Genomic DNA, 25,039 nt, shown 5'->3' with positions numbered 1-25,039 from the left:
GTATTGGTTCAAATAATCTGAGAGTGTTTTCCACGTTTCACCTCCCACAGCCGAATACTGCAGCATTCCAGCAGCACCGGCTCACGGCTCAGTCATGAGTCAAAGCGGTGGGCATTTAAACAGCGTCATTTGGTGGGCATGTGACAGAGGATACACGCTCATAGGGAAGAGCTCAGCCGTCTGCGTTAAAGCCCCCCAAGGATTTCATATGTGGGACTCTGCTGTCCCGACCTGTCAAGGTGGGTGTCTGATATGCCATCTCTGCAATGACATGTAGCATATTACATCAGCTTGCACCAGCTGTTTTAATGAATGCCACGGTTCATGTTCTTGTCAAATTTGACAAGGCTGAGAGGCAATATTCCATCATTGCATAAATGCGTGCCACCGCAAAGTCAGACCTCACATTTTAACAGGATGTATGTTGCGAATAAAACATATAAAGTTTTTTGTTTTAGCGGTATTAAAGCTGTTCTAATGTCCATTATAGAGTTTTTTGGGTTAGATTGGGTCAACATAAATGTGTCGTTAAACCCGCCACTACTGGACACAGCCAATGAGTAACGTTTGTCATGTAAGCAGAACATTCCAATTAGTTACTAGTACAGCACCCATAACATTTATAATTCGAGTATGACGTTTCGCCAGTAATTACAGCTAGCATCATCAGGAGACAGCCAGATTTGTGGAGAAATCCTCCTGTTTCGTTCTTAAATAGAGGGATAAATGTGATGTCACTTGTAAGCCAATCAAGTGTGAAGGCCAGAGGGGGAGGGGAGGGTTAATGTATTCATATAAATTACAATGGGCATCCGTTACCGGTTGGGTTAATCACATGGTAATCAACAAACATTGTGCATGCACATTATGCGCATGCATCATGTGCATGCGCATAATGTATCCTGCCGTTTTTTTTTGTGGGCACGAAAATCCCAGTAACGAAACAGGAGGATTTCTCCACAAATCTGGATGTCGCCTGATGATGCGGTTATAATTACTGGCGAAACGTCGTACTTGAGGCCTTTTTGGAGACCTTCCGAGCAATGTATAACTTGAAAATGCTTTGCTTGAGGCCATCGGTAAAGAGACTTCACAGGAAACATGACCCCTGTGATAGAGAAGCCCCATAGAATCTAGGTTCTCCTGGCACCAAGTAATCGCTGGAGCTGCGTGCAATACATTTACATAATGTGCACCTCAGTCTCAGGTTTATGAATTCCCACTGGCAGCACACAGTTAAATGCATCACGTTGGTGCATTGTAAAAATGGTAAATACATTAATATATTCGTAGCCTATATGGATACGTGGCATTAAAATAAAGTATAATATCTTTGGATGGTTTGCAATCGGGACTTTTTGTAAGGCACTGACATTGTATTCATGCTGGCAGAACAGAATGAGCTATGAAGCACTATTTCACAGGTTTACTGAAAGAGCTATGTTTATCCTTAATTATTTACAGTAGTTTTTTTAATTGCTAGCATCACTGTCAGCATCACTATCACCATCATTTGCCAAAATGCCAGAATGAGCCTGGGCTGAGGGCCCATGTACGGAATACTAATACTCTACAGGCATAATAAACATGGCAATGGTGTTGTATCAAAAAAGGCAGCGTAATAGATTTTTCTTGCATTAAAATTAAGAATGATTCATTCATAAATAAATTAGACGCTACATGAGTCAATATCGGATGAGGTTTTTGTGCTTGTAAACATCGCAAGCAGTGGATTAACTATTCCTTTGAATGATGCCTCTGATGTTTCACGTTTGATTTGCCAGCCATCTCGTGTGGCATCCCAGTCTCTCCGGCCAACGGGGAGATTCTCACCGTGAACTACTCCGTTGGCGGGCGAGTGACCTACGGCTGTAACCGGGGCTACACCACAGGGCCTGGAGATACCCTTGCGGCTGTGTGCCTGGAAAACGGAACTTGGAGCAACAACAACCAACCACCAATGTGTAATGGTATGCCCCTGCCTTTAATGCTATACGACTGTTTCAAGAATTCTGAATCTTTCTTTAAACTCTCGGAATCTGATGAGCTACGAAGCTCTTTTGTCACAGATGTCCAGTAGAGGCCGGTCGGCGAGTTACATCGACGACAAAATGAGGTTCAACTAACGTTCAGAGCAATGTTTTTTCATTAGCCCTGTCCATCTGTATGCCCTGTACAAGGGTTGCAGGGAGGGTATGTTAACTTTCATGAAGATGATCCAATAGAGGAACATTTTCTGTTTAAATTCATATCACTATTTTTTATTTTGGCAACCCTTTGTCGATCAAAGGGTTTGCCAAAAACGTGGAGACACAACCCAGCACTTAAATGACTCTGAAATTGAAAAAAACCAAACATTTTGCCCTGATTGCTATCCATTAGCTTCTGTACTTATGCAAGTTGGAAAGCGTTACAGAACCCATGCATACGCACGATTTTTCTTCCTTGTTTAAATGACTTTAATTACAAGTCAGTCTTACACATTAGGTTGAATCTTTATATATTTATTAAACAATCCCTAATAAAATCACATCGCATGAGTGACCGGACACCTCATTTAACTTTACCTGCCACTGAATATGAGTGACTTGAACCTGACATCTTTATAATATTTTGTCCACCACTTGTGTTTCCCCTGAGTGCTACTATAATAGCATGATCTTTTTTTGGTTATGTTTTTGTTCATATATATCGGTCAAAGATCATACATAGCTTACTTGTAGTCAGAAAGAGTCATTACTTGACATGGTGCAACATACATCACTGAAGTAAGAGCTGTGACTGACAGATTGACTCGCATATGGACAAATTCAGTTTTTCACAGTGTGTATTTTTTACAATTGCAATTGCTGGCACAGATAGGCTACTATTTTTCCGATAATATCACAGAATCTTTAAAGTCCACTGGGAAGCAGACGGCATGCAGTATTTCTATGGTTAACACACCTGCAGTATTAACCAGGGCGGCTGCTACACTCGAACCACAATCCTCTACAACAAGTCGCAAGCGCGCTATAGCTCAGCCATATAATCTACTTGCTGTGCTGCCTGCAAACAATTAGCGTGAATTGTGCTATATAAAATTACATTATGATTCTGCATGGAACAACTAATTAGGATGCACTTTTTAATTAATAGTGGTTAATCCTGCAAAGTTGTTTCAGTGCTGAAGCTCTGCATGAAATGAAGCAGCTCAGTAAATACTCTTTGGTTCTATTGGGTAAAGTCACGTAGGTGAAAATAAAATAACAAAAAATCACAACGTTTCGGCCACAACACAAGCGGCCTTGATCAGGTGAAGGGACGAGACTGTCTGGAGGACAGCGCTGGAGTGGGAGAAGCCACGCTTATATCACGACCTTTAAGCTGTGTGAGAAGAAAAACACCAAGCGCCTTGACAAAGGAATTCGCATATAATTTAGCATTGAAATGGCTCATTGAAATAGCTAAGTTAAAGTATACACATCCGCAGATGTACCCCTTGACAAAGGAATTAGCATTGAATTTAGCATTGAAATAGCTGAGTGATTAGCTTGTAACTGGTCACAGAAATAGCTGTGTTAAAGTCAGAGCATATACATTCACCGAGGCACCTAGTACTCATCAAACAGGAGAATTTAGCGAAACACAACCACGCTCAGACAGCAGACCTTTAAACTGTGTGCGAGCAAACAAGGTGTTCTGACAAAGAAATTAGCATAAAAGAAATTAGCATAAAAATTAGCATTTGATTGGCGGATTTTAGGAAAGAGGTGGTGTACGTGCCGTTTGGCGCGGGGGGGGGGGGGGGAGTTTACCTATTGATGGTGTGAAAAGGGGATTTATAAGAGCTGCGAAAGTTTGGGGTACCACTACTTGAAAAATATACTGTACCATTGAAATTAGTTTAATGTTTAGTTCGATTTAGAACATCTTTCCAATGGTTGCTTAATTTGAAACCATCCTCTCGGTTGAAATTGTGTCTGTGTTTGTAGATCTGAATTGCTCTCGGTGGGTTTGGAAAGAACCTTGGTATCGGAGAAAATTATATCGTGATCCCCCACAGCGTTGTAACAGTGATCAGCCACGGCAGAAGAATTCGTTTTGCCGTGTTTCAACTTTAACTTAGCTTTTTCAATGGGCCATTTTAATGCTAAATTATATGCTAATTCCTTTTTCAAGGCTCTTGGTGTTTTTCTTCTCACACAGCTTAAAGGTCGTGATCTAAGCGTGGCTTCTCCCACTCCAGCGCTGTCCTCCAGACAGTCTCGTCCCTTCACCTGATGAAGGCCGCTTGTGTTGTGGCCGAAACGTCGTGATTTTTTGTTATTTTATTTTCACCTACGTGACTTTACCCAATAGAACCAAAGAGTATGGATCCTAGCAGTCACGAAAACTTTAAATCTAGAGCTCAGTAAATAGCCCAAAAATTTTTGTTAGGCATTAATCAAAGGCTCTTCTTCTTGCCAGCTGCTGCATACATTGTACAAAAACATAGTTGACAGACAAGTTGTTTGATTTCAAGCGATTTGATAGCAAACTCAAGGAATTGAATTGTACTGTTATGAGTTATTGGCAAGAGCCTTTGAATTCCATTGAGTCCCTTTGTATTAACCCTGTATTGTGACCCTAGGCACATTTGAGGCATTCTTCTTCAGAAATTGAGGACACCAAACTTTAGTGGTGAAACCTTTATACTCTCTCTTTTGACAAAGAGTATACAGTGAGGGAAAAAAGTATTTGATCCCCTGCTGATTTTGTACGTTTGCCCACTGACAAAGAAATGATCAGTCTATAATTTTAATGGTAGGTATATTTGAACAGTGAGAGACAGAATAACAACAAAAAAATCCAGAAAAACGCATGTCAAAAATGTTATAAATTGATTTGCATTTTAATGAGGGAAATAAGTATTTGACCCCTCTGCAAAACATGACTTAGTACTTGGTGGCAAAACCCTTGTTGGCAATCACAGAGGTCAGACGTTTCTTGTAGTTGGCTACCAGGTTTGCACACATCTCAGGAGGGATTTTGTCCCACTCCTCTTTGCAGATCTTCTCCAAGTCATTAAGGTTTCGAGGCTGACGTTTGGCAACTCGAACCTTCATCTCCCTCCACAGATTTCTATAGGATTAAGGTCTGGAGACTGGCTAGGCCACTCCAGGACCTTAATGTGCTTCTTCTTGAGCCACTCCTTTGTTGCCTTGGCCGTGTGTTTTGAGTCATTTAATGTTGGAATACCCATCCACGACCCATTTTCAATGCCCTGGCTGAGGGAAGGAGGTTCTCACCCAAGATTTGAGGGTACATGGCCCCGTCCATCGTCCCTTTGATGCGGTGAAGTTGTTCTGTCCCCTTAGCAGAAAAACACCCCCAAAGCATAATGTTTCCACCTCAATGTTTGACGGTAGGGATGGTGTTCTTGGGGTCATAGGCAGCATTCCTCCTCCTCCAAACACGGCGAGTTGAGTTGATGCCAAAGAGCTCCATTTTGGTCTCATCTGACCACAACACTTTCACCCAGTTGTCCTCTGAATCATTCAAATGTTCATTGGCAAGCTTCAGACGGGCATGTATATGTGCTTTCTTGAGCAAGGGAACCTTGCGGGTGCTGCAGGATTTCAGTCCTTCACGGCGTAGTGTGTTACCAATTGTTTTCTTGGTGACTATGGTCCCAGCTGCCTTGAGATCATTGACAAGATCCTCCCGTGTAGTACTGGGCTGATTCCTCACCGTTCTCATGATCATTGCAACTCCACGAGGTGAGATCTTGCATGGAACCCCTAGCCAAGGGAGATTGACAGTTCTTTTGTGTTTCTTCCATTTGCGAATAATCGCACCAACTTTTGTCACCTTCTCACCAAGCTGTTTGGCAATGGTCTTGTAGCCCATACCAGCCTTGTGTAGGTCTACAATCTTGTCCCTGACATCCTTGGAGAGCTCTTTGGTCTTGGCCATGGTGGAGAGTTTGGAATCTGATTGATTGATTGCTTCTGTAGACAGGTGTCTTTTATACAGGTAACAAGCTGAGATTAAGAGCACACTCTTAAAGGGAGTGCTCCTAATCTCAACCTGTATAAAAGACACCTGGGAGCCAGAAGTCTTTCTGATTGAGAGGAGGTCAAATACTTATTTCCCTCATTAAAATACAAATCAATTTATAACATTTTTGACATGCGTTCTTCTGGATTTTTGTTGTTATTCTGTCTTTCACTGTTCAAATAAACCTAACATTAAAATTATAGACTGATCATTTTTTTGTCAGTGGGCAAACGTACAAAATCAGCAGGGGATCAAATACTTTTTTTCCCTCACTTTATGCCCTTGTTGAACTAAACAGGAAGGAAACACTGAAACTGCACTTTAAAATATTGTCTGCTCAGGAATAAAAATAATAGACGAAAAAGAATGTGCAGGTATTGTGTGTATTGGGTAATTTTTGAATGTATATTTTTTTTCAACCAGAAACTTTTATACAAGCATACATTTATTTCCTATGAGTATATTTTAAAGCCACAATTTATTGCAAGAGACAAGTGTAAAAAATAAAACTCTTGCTGTGCATATTGTGCGACTCTTGTTACACGTATGTCCTTTTTAATGATCATTTATTTTATTATCGGGGTTAGAACATAAATATATACATCTGCGCTTTCCAAATATCAAGGTTTGCTCCTTACGGTGCGAAAGAAGTTCAGCATACATACATAAGCATTTCTGCATGTGGAAATAATCAGTGTTCATAATCATTAGCACTACAATGCCTTCATCATGCTTTTTCCCATATTTTCCATTCTACTCAGGAGCAATTTATTTAAATTCACATGTCATCTTCCATCAGGGGTTCTGTCGTGGCTGCCATCTGCACCTCCGATTAGCACGGTTGACTATGTATTGTGCGAAAGAAGTTCAATACACATACTAACATTCTATCACCAGGTCTGTAAATAAACCATCTTCTATTCAAACATCGCGTCCTGTTCAAATCCGATTGTTTTCCTTTAAGTGGATGCCATGTCTTCGGGGCATGTTAATAACATTGTCGTGCATGGTTGTGCGTGTACATTTTAGTTTTTGTATGTATTGTACAGACAAGGTGTGCTGAAACAGCAGCAAATCCACTTGTTGGGTACCGTGCAGTTCAATTAAATGACAACTGTTCGCACGCTGTTAAAGCGTGTTGTAAGCAAAGTGCCCTGTTGTTTTCCTGTTGCGTGCGAAACAGCTATTGCCTGCATGGACTTCAACGCCTTCTCTTTGGACCACGGTAGCTGGCTGCTCCTCAATGGCAGTGATTATAAATATGGCTCGCGTATCATCTTTCACTGCCAGCCGGGGTACACCTTGCTGGGCCCTCGCATAATCCAGTGTCAAGAGAATGGGGCATGGAGCTGGGAAAACGACCGGCCCAGATGCAGCTGTAATGTGCCTTGTTTTACTTCACGTCACATTTTCATACCTTTGCTCAAATGTTTTTGCCGTGAATTTCATTGAGTATAATATTCATGGAGATGCAACACTTCAGTGTGAATGTCCAGGCAAAGTTCAACCCCCATTACTTTAGCTTAGTCATTGTGCTGGGGGAAGGCTGACTTTGATTAATGTGAAGCATGCTTTATCGGAGAAGACAGCTAAAAGGGAAAATTACCATTTGTGCTTGCTTCAAAGGAATGTGTTCACGCATCTCCTAAATGTTGTACCTTGAATTTCATTTAACATTTATGAACCATAAAATATCAAATGCGTCAGTATAAATGTTAATTTGAAATGCGGAAATTGCATTTCAAAGTATTTCACAATGTATAACCGAAAATGTAAAAAATACATTTGCATTTGATTCTCAAAACATGCAGAAAGTTTAACCATCACTGCCTAAAGTTTTGATCATGCATGCAAATATAATTGGTCCATTTAGCATACTAAAAATATGCCTCATTACTCAATGTGTCATTATTCTGTCATTTGTTGCTTCATTTCTAGTGATCTCTTGTGGGAGCCTTTCCGCTCTTCCCAATGGCAGGAAGATTGGCACTCAAACGGGGTTTGGCTCCACAGCCATTTATCGTTGTGATCCTGGATTCACACTTTTGGGCTCACAAGTTCGAGAGTGCCTGGCAAGTGGCCTGTGGAGTGGCACCAGCAACAGGTGTATCGGTATGAGCTACAAACTGCACGGAGTGGTCTGCATGTCTTTTCAAAAGGGTTCCGCGGTGGCGAGATGCTAACTGCCTCACCTGACATACAAGTGGTCATGAGTTCGATAAGCCATTTCGTTGAGCTATAATTTGCGGCCAGATCGCTTCTGAAAAAGAGCTACATAGCTCAATGGGCCTTACCTGGTATAATAAAAAAAATAGTTTCGAATAGTTAAATTTAGATCACACGTTCTGGCTTTGACGGTAGTCTTGCACGTTTAGTTATGCTATGGTTGGAACACAAAGCGAGTGCTATAAATTATGAACTCAAGAACAACGATTATTATATTGCAGTGACTCTTGCAGCTTCTTTTGAATGAATGCAATGAGCACCCCTTATATATATAAACATGGTTCGTGTGAATGTCTCAACAACAAATGGGGGATTTTTTTTGTACATGCGGGAAAGGTAATGATAGTTCCAGTTTCACATTCATTTCGTTTAACTCGGTAAGAATGCAAGGGGCCAGGATAGTATCGTTTTCAAGAGTGACCTGGGGTATTCGTTTGCCATTAGGGGGCAATGACAAATCCCAATTGAGTAATTTGCAGGTGGAAAATGTTGACTGCACACAATGGCCTACCCTTGCGAAGGACGTCATAGGATCTTGAATGTCCACTGTGAAGCAAATGGTCATTATTACTATGATGATGAGCAGGTTGGAGTGCTTTTGGAAAATTATCTTGATAATGAAATGAAAAAGACCAAAGTGCCAAAAGTATTAACATTGTATTCCATTCATATATACAGTATATAAACTACTGCGACATACGGATCAGAAACATGAACAATGACAAAGAAAATGGAGCATAAGCTGAAAAGTTGACAAAATAGCATGAATAAGCACATGCCTGGATTTGCACAGAGATACTAAGAAGAAAACATAAGTTTGAGACATCATATTGACAGTTTAAAAAATGCACATGGTGTTTAGCAACACACTTTGGACACCCATTTAAATCAGATGTTTCATCTTGTGGAAAAATGACGTAACAATAATAATACGTAAATAAAAAACTTGCTATAACGTTTATATTCGCATAAATATTTACACATATCTAGAAGGATTGATGGATGCTGGTTCAGACTTACAACGAAGTGACAGGAGGGAATATGTCCATGAGAATAGACCACCATAAAGATGGAGCGATGAGATCAACTCGTGTGTATGAGTTGGACGGATTTTTTTCATCGTGAGACTATGAGTATTGGTAATGGTTGAGGGGGAGGCCTTCATCCAGCAGTGAAAAGATCACAGTTAATGATGTTGACTATACAGTAAACTAATGATTTTGAATATACTCCATTTGCTGATGTTTACTAGAGAGCCATCCTATGGTGGGCAACTGACAGATGCTTTAGATGCGTTGCTTTTGCTGGTGAAATTAAAGTTTCAGACAGGGTCCACAGTTTAATTGGGTGGCATATTCATTGTTCTCGACAGGAGATGACAGCTGACTGCTGTCATAGCCTTCAAGTGGGTTGTCTGCAAAAATTATCATTAATTTGTTGAACGCTTGTTCATTAAAGTGCACTCTTTATGGGTACGTGCTTACAGATATTTTGGGGTTTTAGGAAAACGTGTGTACATAACGAATAACAAGCTAATAAGTGTTCGCAAAAACAATGTTCAACAACAGTATTCTTATAATAATCAACCTTAAAATTGGCCAATACTGGGAGTATATGTGTTCGTTTTCATTGTTAAAGCAATGCACTTTTTGATATGTATTGACACTTTTTTGATGGGCAACGGTGGAACCTGTCATTTGCTTGTTTGTTTATTTTTCGATTTAAAGCTTTCGTGACTGCAGGGATTCATCTTCTTGGTTATTTCGGTAAAGTCACGTGACTTTACCGAAAGAACCAAGAAGATGTTTGTTTATTGGTTATTCTTTTGTAACATCACATTCACCAACACATTCAGCTTTAGCTAACTGGCACCGTTGACACATGTTACATGGTCGCTGTCTGACTATTGGCAGAAACTGTGATTTGTGATGAAGAAAATAGAATTGCATGCTAAAGGTTCGGTAAGAAGTGTTGCATTATAATGGGTTTCTGACGGATGGTTGTGAGAAGAAAACATTGCTGTTTAGTATTATTCCCATAAGATAAAAAGTGAGGCTTCCACAGAGTCTTATAAATATACTCAAGTAGAGTATTTAAAATCACTGATCTAGAACACTATTTAATTTTTCTTTAGTCTTTCCTAATTTATTACAATTGTGCTATCGGCATCATATCATGAGGTGACAAATCCGTTTAGATATTTCTCATAGCAGTGGGGCCTGTGTGTTAAGGAATGACCCATGGATAAGTTTTTTCATGGATCATCTCCCGAAAGATGCAAGTAGCCGTTTTACACTATACACGGTAGTGATTTGTCTTCAACAGCACTTAACAAAAACTTGAAAATAATCAAACGCGAGATAATGACAAACACCCGGAACCCTCAACTGTGCATCGCTCTATGCAGTGGCAGACATTTGATGGTTTAAAAACGGACGCAATAGTCATATTACCAAGTGTGTTTGTTTTATAGGAGCGATGGCGCAGCCAGCAGTTAACGCGCTGCGCTACCAAACCGGCAACCCGAGTTCGATTCCTGCTCACAGCCAAAACCCAGTGACCATTGTTTGAATCGGTCCAGAGCCTCCTCGAGATTGACTCAGCCTCAAATGATTACCTGGTGCAATATGTAAACATCGCCACTAGGTGAGACAAAGGCAGCCAGGCGTGGTGCTGGCCACCCACCTACCTGTGTGCCGTGTTTGGCCTTCATAGGTGCTCGCTAACAGCACTTGCCCCTACAGTCTGTTAAGGTTATACGGGGGATCTTTGTCGTTGTTTGTTGGTTGTTGATAGTTTTAGTAACCTAGCTCAAACTGTCGTCTAATTTTATGATTTGACAATGGATGATACCTTCATGGACACCATGTACAGTGAGGGAAAAAAAGTATTTAATCCCCTGCTGATTTTGTACGTTTGCCCACTGACAAATAAATGATCAGTCTATAATTTAATGGTAGGTTTATTTGAACAGTAAGAGACAAAATAACAACAAAAAAATCCAGAAAAACGCATGTCAAAAATGTTATAAATTGATTTGCATTTTAATGAGGGAAATAAGTATTTGACCCCTCTGCAAAACATGACTTAGTACTTGGTGGCAAAACCCTTGTTGGCAATCACAGAGGTCAGACGTTTCTTGTAGTTGGCCACCAGGTTTGCACACATCTCAGGAGGAATTTTGTCCCACTCCTCTTTGCAGATCTTCTCCAAGTCATTAAGGTTTCGAGGCTGACGTTTGGCAACTCGAACCTTCAGCTCTCTCCACAGATTTTCTATGGGATTAAGGTCTGGAGACTGGCTAGGCCACTCCAGGACCTTAATGTGCTTCTTCTAGAGCCACTCCTTTGTTGCCTTGGCCGTGTGTTTTGGGTCATTGTCATGCTGGAATACCCATCCACAACCCATTTTCAATGCCCTGGCTGAGGGAAGGAGGTTCTCACCCAAGATTTGACGGTACATGGCCCCGTCCGTCGTCCCTTTGATGCGGTGAAGTTGCCCTGTCCCCTTAGCAGAAAAACACCCCCAAAGCATAATGTTTCCACCTCCATGTTTGACGGTGGGGATGGTGTTCTTGGGGTCATAGGCAGCATTCCTCCTCCTCCTCCAAACACGGCGAGTTGAGTTGATGCCAAAGAGCTCCATTTTGGTCTCATCTGACCACAACACTTTCACTCAGTTGTCCTCTGAATCATTCAGATGTTCATTGGCAAACTTCAGACGGGCATGTATATGTGCTTTCTTGAGCAGAGGGACCTTGCGGGCGCTGCAGGATTTCAGTCCTTCACGGCGTAGTGTGTTACCAATTGTTTTCTTGGTGACTATGGTCCCAGCTGCCTTGAGATCATTGACAAGATCCTCCCGTGTAGTTCTGGGCTGATTCCTCACCGTTGTCATGATCATTGCAACTCCACGGGGTGAGATCTTCAATGGAGCCCCAGGCCGAGGGAGATTGACAGTTCTTTTGTGTTTCTTCCATTTGCGAATAATCGCACCAATTATTGTCACCTTCTCACCAAGCTGCTTCGCAATGGTCTTGTAGCCCATTCCAGCCTTGTGTATGTCTAAAATCTTGTCCCTGACATCCTTGGAAAGCTCTTTGGTCTTGGCCATGGTGGAGAGTTTGGAATATGATTGATTGATTGCTTCTGTGGACAGGTGTCTTTTATACTGGTAACAAGCTGAAATTAGGAGCACTCCCTTTAAGAGTGTGCTCCTAATCTCAGCTCGTTACTTGTATAAAAGACACCTGGGAGCCAGAATTTTTCTGATTGAGAGGGGGTCAAATACTTATTTCCCTCATTAAAATACAAATCAATTTATAACATTTTGACATGCGTTTTTCTGGATTTTTTTGTTGTTATTCTGTCTCTCACTGTTCATATAAACCTACCATTAAAATTATAGACTGAACATTTCTTTGTCAGTGGGCAAACGTACAAAATCAGCAGGGGATCAAATACTTTTTTCCCTCAATGTAGATTGTTACAATACTCAGGCACACCTACACCTTAACTATGTTCGCTTGAGTCAGGAAAATACAGAGAAGAAGCAAGACAAAGAAGAAAGATATACAACAACATTATTACATACAGTATCATAACAGGTAATGTACATGAGTGTACAAACTTGGAAAAATCATAGCATTACCAATGAACTGGTAGTGAATGACGAGGTAACAGCATACGATTTGACTTTGCAATTGCTTACATATTTGTACCGGTGGAGCTTACCGACAGTCTTGAGTATTTTATTGCTTGAGATATTGTTGGCTATTGTCACTTAAATCAACGCCCTTGGTTGTTTGATCGAGAAGGAGTGAAGTGGTGGTATTTTGTTCGCTGATTAAACAGTGAACGGAGGCGCAGTTAATTTTGTAGCTACTCAATTTTTTTGTTGTTGCTAAAATATGACGGTGTCATTCGCGTGTTTAGAGGGAAATAAATATTAGTTCAGATTAAGTTAGAGTTCATTGCCAACAGCCTAAGGTTAATTGTGTTATTCTTCTTTGCTTTATTATGCTTGTTTTTACGGGGTTAGACTACGATGTTATATAAGGTGTTGGGTGCATTATACTAATTCATGTTTGCTTGTTGTGATATGCCAGCATGCATCAGTTGCTGTCATTATAGTCATATATCGAGATGCACTCATGGTCATTTAGGTACAAACGATTAGGAGGTTAACAATGCTCATGAAAATCAACCGCTTAAGTTTCACTCTACAATTGTATTTACTGTATCACCTTTTAAATTACATTTACATTCAATATGAGGTGAGTGGCATTCAAATGCATGGTAACACATTGTTAAGGGGCTGGTGCACTAACTGCATCCTCTTCCCATTCCCTCTGGTCTACACCATCACGCACAGTGCGTTAACAATACTATACAATGTGCATGAATATGTCACGTGACTTGCACAGGGTACGGTTATGCCCTTATTATTTCTCCGATGCCAGTTCACAGAAAACACCTTTAGTCGCCTAGCAAAACTCCACAGGTGACCAACATTTTCCGCGTGATGGCGACGGCGACGCTTTTTAACCGCGCGCGCGCACGCACACACACACACACAGCTGGACACTGCGGCGTTCCCGATCCCGTGACCAACGGAGCGGTGGTGGGGCAGAGCTTTGGCTACCACGACACGGTGGTGTACCGCTGCCAGCCCGGATTCCGCCTCGTGGGCTCCTCCGTACGCATGTGTCAGCAGGACCACCAGTGGTCCGGGCAGCCGCCCGCCTGCGTCCGTGAGTAACCGCGCGCGTTTCGCCCGCGGCTTGAACTCTCTGCCACCCCCCCCCCCCCTCTCTCTCTCTTGTCCGTCGTGAGCACACCGATGCCTCCGCGTGCCCATTGGGGAGAGGGCTGTGGGGGCTAAGGAGCCTATTTGAATGCCTCGAAAATTGAAAGTTCACCTCGCCTTGAATTGCCTACGCCTATTTGTGGAGATGTGGTATTTTTGTGCAAGTGTAGTCTTTGCAAATTGAAATTAAATGGGATCGTGCATTAATATTCAAGGTTGGACAATTGCGTAATTATGCGTGCTCCATTACTTATTTAGTTTTTAACTATATTTTTTGCCATTTAATTTATCACCGGGTCAGTGCTGTTTTAAACGAATGCTTGTGTCCTTTGCACGGTGCTTCTTGACGTGTGAATGGACCGGCTACAGCAATCAGCTGTGGGCACCCCGGTACACCGGTGCATGGCCTGACAGAAGGCAGCAGCTTTCACCTCTACGACACCGTCAACTTCACCTGCAACTCCGGCTACATCAGCGAGGGCGCCAGCCAGGCCCAGTGTATGCCAGATGCCCTCTGGAGCCAGCCCCTACCAACGTGCAAAGGTAAAGCCAGGCCCTTTGCATGGCAGCCTGGAAATTGAATTGCTGGTGCAAAGAGAAATACGGAAACGTGATCTCATTTTAAGTTATTGTCGGAGGCGTAGAAGCACACGAGCGGAATCTGTGGCCACAGGGGAATTGTGCTGTGATGAACAGGGATATGTTAAAACACATCCATTGGCAAGTAACGTATACGTGTGCAATTCATAATGTTACGAAAGCGGACGCTCTATATTGTGCACATCCAGTGGCTTGGGGAAATCAAGAATATTACACAGGGACGCAAATATAACAAGATCACAGTTGTGTATTGCATAATTACCCATAAATTGCATGACACATCGCAAACACGCGCCCATTGTTTACTTTGAAGATGTGACCCATACTCAGTTCACTGGGCACGGGGCTGCCGTCTGCTATACACGTGAAGGTGATGCGAGTTCGTTGGCATCTGCTGCTGCCTGGTGTCTCTAGTGGTAAGCTGCCCTGACCCTGGAGAACCGCTCAATGGGGTCCGCAAGGTGAACAAAGGCTACGGCAAGTTCGTGTTTGGCTCCGTGGTCTTCTACGACTGCAAGCAAGGTTTCTACCTGATCGGCTCGTCAGTGCTAACGTGCCTGCCCAATGGATTGTGGGACAGGCCCATCCCACAGTGCTTTTGTGAGTACTTTAATGGAAACCTCATGTAAAGTGGAACAATAATAATAATAATGATGAATGTTTAATAAATAAATACAAATTGCAGCTATTTTCAATCCAACACACTTTGTCAGTAATGGAGGTGTTTTTGTATTCCCTTCAGTATGATCAGCGCAGGTTGGTGAACGTGTAGGGGAGGGCCGGATCGGTATTGATATAACTTGCCACTGATGTTAGCCGTGGCTGGGAATCGTACTCGGGTCACCGAGCTCACAACGCAGCACACTAAAACCACTGTACACTATAAAGTATATTACAGTATAAGTATGAGAATAAAAGCGTATGTATTTGTTTATAATTCACTATTAAAAGAACGCTAAGTGGAAAACAATTTCGGTGGAAATTGTTTTCAATTCATATTAGTTATCTTTATTGTCGTACATTCATTTGATAAACAAACTGTTCCTCATTATTTAAATATACAGTTTACCAAGCTGAATATTAAATGTAATATGTCTCAAAAAGTTATTGCTTGTATTGCAATAACATAGGGGAATATACTTGTGAAATTACTTAGAAGACTACGTTATTTTACTGGTGGCTGACTTCTCCAGATTCCTCCATGTTAAAAGTTAAACCATCCTAGAGCATATTTTTTAGTTGTCATAAATCAGTGTGGGAAAATCCGTGGTTTGAGAAAAAAATCCGTTTCTTAAAACACATCTATTTGTTTTGTGGCTCAGGCTGACAAGGGTACTATGGGAATTTCACACGAACTTTTGCTGTTCGTAATGCACTTTGTGAACCCTGTATGACAACGCCAATATGGCATGAATCAAAACAGCACAGAAACATATCGGTGGCTCACTGCAGCATGTTACCAATGCACGTTTCACAGTGTGTACGTGTCTCGTACTTCAAGGTCCATACACAAAGTCTGAAATGAAGTCATACAAAACACACTGGTCCCGGTTTCCAAGCCATTTCTGAGAAAAGCTATTTTCTGACCTTGCAAAGATGAATGATCTACATTCACTTTCGAACACAATGAGGCCAGATTATCCGGCTGCGGGGATGCTGTCCTGCGGTGGTGTAATGGTTAGCACCGCTGCACTTGCAGTCCAGAATTCACAAGTTTGATTTGATCTTCTGGTGTGGCAGTTGAATCAATGGATACAATTTCTTAAATCCTACTCCCGCACCGCGCCTCCACCACCCCAGTGTGGTGTGTGGTGGGTTAAAACGTGGATAATTTTATCTCTTCCAAGATCTTTTGACCGACGTAGAGGAATAGACCAAAATGCCCACTAGAAGGGCCCTCTTGAGCTCCCTCTAGTGAAGGCCCTTCCGCCAGCAGTGGCGTGAGCAAACAACTGCGAGGCTGCAACTTTATTTTTGAAGCCAAGTCCAATATTAATAAGATGCATTGTCCTGCAGTGGTGAGCTGCGGACACCCAGGAGTGGCCCCCAATTCCCTCCTGTCTGGGGAGAAGTTCACGTTCGGGGCGACCGTCATCTACAGCTGCACGGGGAGCCGCCTTCTCATCGGCAATGCCACTCGCTCCTGCCAGGCCGATGGGCGCTGGACCGGCGCCCAGCCGCACTGCTCTGGTGAGGCACACACATGTACTCCTATATTTACCCAAGAATGTCAGTGTGTAACGCGTGTGACGTCACTTCACGTCGACCAGCCCCCCTCAATAATAATCATGAACAGGTTACGTCCTCCACATGGACCCGCCCCTCATTAATAATCATGAGCGAGTGACGTCACTCCGCATGGATACCCCCCCTCATTAATAATCATGAGCAGGTGACGTCACTCCACATCGAACAGCCCCCCTCATTAATAATCATGAACAGGTGACGTCCTCCAAATGGACACCCCCGCCATTAATAATAATTAGTGAGTGATGTCACTTCACATGGGGGGCGAGGTGCCTCCTCCCCCCTCCTCAGCGTCAACTTACAACTCTCACCACAATTGCAGAACCCTCACGTCACGCGATCTCCGTGACGCTGTTGAGACATAGAAGTAAAAAGGACGTCGTGATGAACAAGGGATTATAATCTTCATATTAAATAATTATGTGTCACCGCGGCCTTACAAATTGCACACGAATTGATGCAAAGAATATCACTTCGCGGTCTGATTTTCGCTTGCAAGTTTCAGATTTACTGCAATACACCCGTCCTTGGACGGGCAAAAGGCTAGTTCCAAATGTTTTCGTTTATAATTGCTATTATTGCTCTTTACTTTTAAGAAAACAATTTAGCAATATCTACCATTTGTATCTTGAGGAGACCCATGTCCTTTGTAAGGTTATGACATCGCAATTTACATATTGCTTAACATCAGCATCAGCACCAATAGCCATTCTATTCACCGCTGGATGAAATTGTTCACATGCAGTCACCGTCACTCGTGGTCCCGCAAATCTACAATCTATCTCACAACTTAGACCAGTGGTGCCGAAGCTTTCTGGAATACGTGGAACACAGCGAACTCTGTAAAAAAAATCCGGGACAACTACATAGTAAAAAAAAGGTGTTTGCAAAATAAATTGGATCTGCAGCACAACATTCCGCAGACCACCGTTGTCCAATAACCTAAATCATTCTAATGAGCTCACTCTGTGATATCTTTATGTTATTTTCATTAAGAATCGGTAAGATTAAGATGGATGAGCCTTAACGATGAAGCTCCATCCCATGTAATGCGTGAGCTTTAACATGCAGTCTTCCTGCGAGTCGAGCACTTCTGCTTTCAAGCACTCACCGACACTCACTGCTGCGTACATCCTGTATGTATGCATGTTGAACTTCTTTCGCACCGTACGTAGCCAACGGTGCTAATCAGAGGCGCGGGAGAAGGACAAGAAACTAAACACAAAAATAAATTAGTTTTTTTTTAATCTATATTTAAAAGTGCATGGCTCCAGCGGCTTCTTAATAATATCATAAGGAAGAGCGTTCCAGACGGCTACAGAAGTGCATCTAAAAGCGCGCGATGCGGTGGCCATTCTTAGTTTGATGACCAGCCAAAAGCTGCCACTGCACATACGGTTCCGTGCGTCTTCTAACCCGTGGTTCAGGAGACTCGGCGGGCTCGTGCGGCGACCCCGGCATACCGTCGCACGGCCACAGGATCGGCGAGGAGTTTCGCGTCAAGAGCGTCGTCCGCTTTGGCTGCGCCGTCGGCTACGCGCTGCACGGCCCGAGCGAGCGCGTCTGCCTCCCCAGCGGCTCGTGGTCGAGAAGCCAGGCCGAGTGCAAAGGTAATCCAAGCCGGGTCCGCATGCGTGTCCCGGGCATGTTGCGTCAAGTGTCGCTCGCCGCGCAAGGTGCTGTCACTCGGAGGGCAGGCGCGGATAGCTGCCCGCACAGATGAATCGGCACTTAGAAGTGTATCCCCCCCCCCACCCACCCACCGCCCGCCCGTCCCGTTCTTTATGGTCTGAAAGCCTGTCCTGTTGTAACGTTTGTAAAGCATTTCAGTGAAAGAATAGTACACGTCCGAGAGGACATTTACCGAGGAGATGGAGAGATTAAATCATCTCCTGTGCATTTGCCAGGTGGATAGTCACGTTGTGGGATTGCAGGAGATTTTAGTGTATTAATGGTGATAAAGCATTTGTAATAGTTGCCCTGTGATATCAATATGCATATTCACTGATATTCACTACTTCACATGAACTGCTTTTTTGTGTTTTGTTGGCATTCCCTCACACCCCCGATTATCATGGTTGGCTACATACGGTGCGAAAGACGTTCAACATACAAACAAATGTACATACACATGCATCGTTTTGGTAATTTGCACCATTGTTGGGGATAGACATCAGCATGCTCTTACAACAAATTGGATGAAAATAAATATTTGCCAATCAGACCCATACAAGATACCAGGGTTTTTTTTGCGGAGTTTAGTATTGTTCCCAGCTTGAAAGCAAGTGCAAACACAACAACAAAGTGGAGCGGAAATGCAATTAGATGCCAGCGTGGGGACTTTTCGTCAAATTGCTGCTTTGCTGCGTCCAGAATAGCGAGGACATGTGGAGTGCCCTTAGCACCAATGGGAGCTTTTCTGATTAAATAGCAGAGCTGCCCACCAAGGATTGAATGACACAAACAGTCATGTTAAACAGTGGCACAAATGATACATGCTCCATTGCATGGAGACGTAAGAAGTAAGGCTCGATGGGCACATTTTGTCCAAGGTTGAATTATTTTGGTCAGTCGTGAGTTGATGCCAGGTAACGCTGAACTTGGGCCTGCTCAGAGTAAATGTCCACAAGTCTTATCATAAATTCCACACTTGTGATTAGCACGGTTGGTGTACGTACTGTGCGAAAAAAGTTCAGCTTGCGTACATACATAAATGCGAAACATACGACATTTATAAATTAACATCTAATAAAATGTGAAAAAGCCTACATTTGCACGTGGAAAAAAAATCTGTGAATGGAAACCAATATATTTTAGGTTAATATATTTGTACTCTTTAAGGAAAACTAAAATTAAAATGTCACCTCGGCTTGTTAAGCTGTTCACAAATACATTGATTCATATTCAGATAGACTGGGCATATTCTGAACATTTGTATGCTAGCAAAGTGTATAGTCTTGCCAGTCTAGTGTGAAATTGGAGGCACATTTAAAGCTGTGCTGTTAATACCAGAAGTAGTGCATAATGACTGGAACAGAGTGAAATGCCCTTGGGGTTGGTGGGGGGGGGCAAATGAGCATTCATATAATGCTCACAACTCCCTGTGTGTCATAATCAATGTGCTCAAATGTGCATCTGTTTTGGTTAGCATCTGTTTAAAAGTATTCAAGTGCTGCATTTTTGTAATATATCACATTATCATTATCCTGGGAATAATTTCGAATAAAGGCGGTCACTGCATCGCACGCTTTCAGGTGCGCTTCTGCGGCTGTCTGGAACGCTCTTCCTTCTGATATTAGGAAGCCACTGCAGCTATGAACTTTTAAATGTAGATTAAACAATAATTTATTTTTGTGTTTAGTTTGTTAGTTTATTTTCCTTCTCCCCCACCTCTGATTAGCATGATTGGCTACTTATGGTTTTAAAGAAGTTCAACATACATGTATTATGATATAACAACGATTTTCTTTATATTCTTGTAAACGAGATTTAGAGGATGGAAGCATTGTTGGGATATGTTACAAATAACGTATTTTATTATCATGTGTTTGAAATCAAATATTTTAATGTCTGCTGATAATTTAATGCACTACATAAAGTAAATCTTGATAAAAAAATAATTATTCTGTGTGTGACAGCATACCTATGAATACATCTTTAAATTGTGTGTCCCATTTTAATGCAGCATTAACTAAGGTAGCCAATTTAACTTCATCATTTAAAACAACGACGTTGGACATTCAAATCTTCATGCTGTACGGACTGTGCTGGCTCTAGAATAGATATTGCCTATTCCATATTAACTTATCCTTTCAAGTCTCAAGATAATGTACTGATGTTCTTAAAATGTAATTGAATCTTCCTCTGAGGAGCAAACTCTTTAATTCCCGCTCAAGGCTTGGCATATTTATTATTTATTTATGTCCTCTTATGTTGCACGCCATTCGGATAGCACTGGCGATTTGATGACAAAAGCCATTTAACTGCCGAAGACGAATTAAAAACCGGATAATTTACTAATGTCAACGTAGAGCTGTCGTGGCAGATGGAAGCTGATGGTGCACATTAAGTGGATATTTGAATTAACCTGCCCAATAGTGCTGACCAAAGTCACTTGCATATACTTTGAGTGCTGAATACTGCTATATAAATACTGGATGTGTTACGAGCGCCCAGACCCCCTGCTTCTATTCCTTATGCTTTTGGTCATAAAGTAATCAAAGCGGTTTCATCTAATCAGCTCATTTGATTGTTTTTACACACATTAACATGTTTACTTGTTATCACTCCTGTTCTGTTTCCAAATATTTTGCCCGATTGTCCTGTATGTCTGGAGATGAATAATCCATTCGGAAACTCTCACAAAGCAGTATTAAACCTTCATTTTACAGAGAAGCCCTCATGAGTAGATATCACGGAACTACTTACGAGAGCCCTGAAAGTGACCTCTGGTCTGCACAGTGAGGAGGCATCGCTTTTCAACTTGGCCTGCTATGACATTTTTCATTATCAAAGCTGGATTTACCCACACTTTTACAATGTCTTTGTTGTTGTAAAGTCATTGGTGCTAGGCTGGAACCATCAAACCACCCCACGTGTGAACTTGGTTTAATCATACGGAGATTCCTGAAATGAAACGTAGGTTCTTCTAACCTCTGAGCTAGCTGGCTACCTTATCTTAAATCCGATGTAACACGTGGCTATTTTTGTTTTATTATTGGACCATGAAAAGTTTTTAGCATTAGTAAAAGAGGAAAGTAATTGACCATACAATTTAAATTCACCAAATATATTGTATGTCAAGAAATCGCTTTCGATTTTCATGGCAAATAGGTCATCATATATACGACACACTTTTTCTTTTATCTTAAATCTGATATAACACGTGGCTGTTTTTGTTTTATTATTGGACCATGAAAAGTTACAATCCACAAAAATACTTCATCATAAGATGTGACCTGCAAAAGGTAGATTCTCATGATCTCAAACCACCCAGCTGTGAACTCGTATATACCAGTAGAATTCGGTGTGAATAGATACATTCATGCTTGGTAGTGGCTCAGATTGTGGCCAGAAGACCAAATTGCACGGTCACATAATCCTGGCAACATTCTGAGCTTAAAAGGGGGCCCGGGGTCGTGAAGGAGCAATCCATCATCTGCACACTCTCTTAATCAAACCCACAGTGTCCGTGAATCATGCCCGATCCCAATTCTGCGCTGACTGCACTATCGCATGGCTTCCAGTCACGGGAAATCGCAATGAATATATATTTTATGTTCTCTATATTTGAGAACCGCATTATCGAAGACGATTTAGTTTAATTGAGTGAAATGCTTTATGTGATGTCATTAAACTGTGCAATTGTATTAATAAATGCTGATATTAAATAAAGTACACGTGTGGAAGATTTAAATGTTTTTTTTTTTTACCCGATGTAATGTTTTTTTTGCTTTTTCCATAACCGTTACATTTTATTATCTTTGATGTGCTAATATACACGCAATCATTCACGTAACATATTTGAAAACCAGTAAGTTTGCTGTGAATACACCGAGAGAAACAAAAAGAAAGCCGTGGGTGAGATTACACACGCAAATTAGAGGCATACTACAGACTTATTAAAAGTAAGTGTGCTTGGGCAGAACATGTCACTAGAAGAGGACGATGGCCGGTGATCGAGACTCATGACGGAGCGACAGTCAAGTGAGGAAACACAACCCAGAGGATGTCCCCAACAGAGATGGAATAATGAAAGCAGATCATTTGCATTGCATGATTAATTGAATGATAATTGCATAGGGCGGAAGGCCTTCATCCAAAAATGGATAGATTAATATCTGTTGCTGATGATGAAACTAAATTATCAAACAGTTATATAAACTCAAGATCAATTGAATAATACAACTATGGTCCGGTTATCATTTAAAATAATTAAAATTGTATTAAATGTAAATTTTGTTCGTTGTAACATGCGTATAACTGCATACAATTGTCAGCATGGGTACTAACTCAACTTATTTTTCTGTATGAATGTGGTTCTGGAAGAAACAGTGGATTTCATGTTATCACAGGCAAAAAGACACTGCTTACTTATGCATTAAATAAACACGACAATGAAGTAATGCAGCACATGTACCAGAGTTGCATTGCAGCTGCATTTTAAACAGCATGCTTAGTTGCTTGCATCTCCCTTATTATGAAAGTTTGGGAAGTAATATGTTCTTAACAGCAGCTTAGTGCAAAGCGTGGAAACTTTGTTATGCACAAATAGCGATACGGAGTTCACATTAACATGAATGTTCATTTATGTGCATGATGTTATATGTGTGTATGTGTTTATTGATATACTCGTTTGCAAATGATCTGTAAGTTTACAGATAATAATTATTATGCATGGGCGATGCTTGAGTGTATTTGTGTCTGTACGTGTGTGTGTCTGTATGTATAGTGGAGAGCGGTAGTGTAGTGGGTAGCAACACTGCTCTACGAACCCAGCTACCCAAGTTCGATTCCCGCTCATGGCCATCACCAGTGATTATTATCTGAACCGGTCCTGGGCCTCTCCTAAGTCGACTCAACCTCAAATGAGTATCTGGTGCAGCGTGTAAACATTGCCATTATTGAGACAAAGGCGGCCGGGTGTGGTCCTGGCCACCCATCCCCTTGTGTGCCATGCTGGCCTTCATAAGTGTTCACTAACAGCACTTGCCCCAACACTCTGTTAAAAGGCGATGTGGGGGATTTTTTGTTGTATGTGTGTGTGACTCTATGTGTCCATGTGGAGCAGTTTAGCCAATCGTGCTAATCGGGCGATTGACAACAAATGGAACACGTAAAGCAGTTCTAAAAAAAACGAGTTTTCAGTCTACATTTAAAAGTGCATTGCTCTCGTGGCTTCCTAATATCGGAAGGAAGAGTATTCCAGATGGCCGCAGAAGCACACCTGAAAGCGTGCAATGCAGGAGACCATTCGGCCAGCAGTGGCGTGACTAAGGAACTTGAGGGCTTCACCTCACTCATTGTGAACTGAAGGGTAGGAACCGTATTGCAATAGGGCATGCACCACGCCGGCTTGTGAAAATAGCCGCAGTGCATGGGGGAACCCACTCGGGCAGGCAGTTGACAGAATGCTTGGTGAGGCCCCTCCGCCAGCAGTGGAGTGAGCAAAGCTATCGCCGCACCTTCACCTAGCAGCGCTCACAGCAGCAGCAGCCTATACCGTATATGTATGTAAGTATGTAGAACATCTTTCGTACCGTACGTAGCCAACCGTGCTATGAGATGTGTGGTGGGGGAGATCCAACAAACTCAACACAAAACAATATTTCTAAAGAAATTCGTTTTCAATCTGTGTTGTAAAAGAAGCACAGCTCCAGCCATGGACACCCGCGCGTGGGATGTGCGTGTGTGCCCAGCGGTGTGGTGCGGGAACCCGGGCGTGCCGGCCGGAGGCTCCATCCTGCACAGCGACGGCGTGGTGTTCTCCAGCTCCGTGACGTACGCCTGCTGGGACGGCTACCAGATGTCGGGCCTCTCCACCCGCCTCTGCAGCGCCAATGCCACCTGGACCGGCGTTCTGCCTGTGTGCACCGGTGTGTATGAATGAACACGTGTGCACACACGCACGCACATATACGTCGAGTGTCCAAATTTTTTTTTATGAGCCACGGAAGTTACATTTCTCCACTGCTATTATGTCTGTAATAATCATTATGATTACTTGGTCCAGCTAATCATTATTATAGATGCTATTATCTTATAAAGAAATCCCTTAGATTTTTCACGTACATTAACGAGCTTTGTTCACAACTTTTATTTAGTCAGGGGTAACTATTAACATTCAATTTCCTTTTAAAAAAGGTAAGTTTAGAAAATTCCCCTCATTTGCATGTGGTGGCATAGACTGGTAACATATCAACTTAGGAGCTGGTTAGTTGAATAATGTAGATATGGAGTGATGATATGTGTCACGTACTGACCTGCATAGCAATGGGATTCTTGTAACATCCAGCGTAGCATGCAGGCTACATGCTGTACCAGTTGTTAAATTGCCTCTCCAGCTATAGTGCTTCAATTTTGCTTTCTGTTGCCCCTAGGCTGTGCTGCATTTGTCCCCACAGTGAAGGGAGAGAGA

The 25,039-nt window shown here is 42.2% G+C and overlaps 1 protein-coding gene across 3 annotated transcripts in view; it reads left to right on the top strand.

Annotated features, from left to right (window-relative positions):
* Nucleotides 1-25,039, top strand: part of LOC116941580 (CUB and sushi domain-containing protein 3-like) — a 442,102-nt gene that overhangs the window by 388,522 nt on the left and 28,541 nt on the right. For all 3 annotated transcript variants that reach the window (XM_032952771.2, XM_032952770.2, XM_032952772.2), the window contains 10 exons: nucleotides 51-239; nucleotides 1,785-1,970; nucleotides 7,205-7,399; nucleotides 7,960-8,133; nucleotides 13,826-13,999; nucleotides 14,425-14,598; nucleotides 15,070-15,255; nucleotides 16,672-16,845; nucleotides 18,330-18,512; nucleotides 24,321-24,497. In XM_032952771.2, the coding sequence (XP_032808662.2) occupies nucleotides 51-239; nucleotides 1,785-1,970; nucleotides 7,205-7,399; nucleotides 7,960-8,133; nucleotides 13,826-13,999; nucleotides 14,425-14,598; nucleotides 15,070-15,255; nucleotides 16,672-16,845; nucleotides 18,330-18,512; nucleotides 24,321-24,497 (1,812 nt within the window). The remainder of the gene's footprint in view (nucleotides 1-50; nucleotides 240-1,784; nucleotides 1,971-7,204; nucleotides 7,400-7,959; nucleotides 8,134-13,825; nucleotides 14,000-14,424; nucleotides 14,599-15,069; nucleotides 15,256-16,671; nucleotides 16,846-18,329; nucleotides 18,513-24,320; nucleotides 24,498-25,039) is intronic.

This window comes from Petromyzon marinus, chromosome 12 (genome assembly GCF_048934315.1).
Source record: "Petromyzon marinus isolate PM22_M1 ecotype Great Lakes invasive population chromosome 12, UKy_Petmar_22M1.pri1.0, whole genome shotgun sequence".
NCBI lineage: Eukaryota > Metazoa > Chordata > Hyperoartia > Petromyzontiformes > Petromyzontidae > Petromyzon > Petromyzon marinus.
This window is presented reverse-complemented; position numbering and strand designations above follow the sequence as displayed.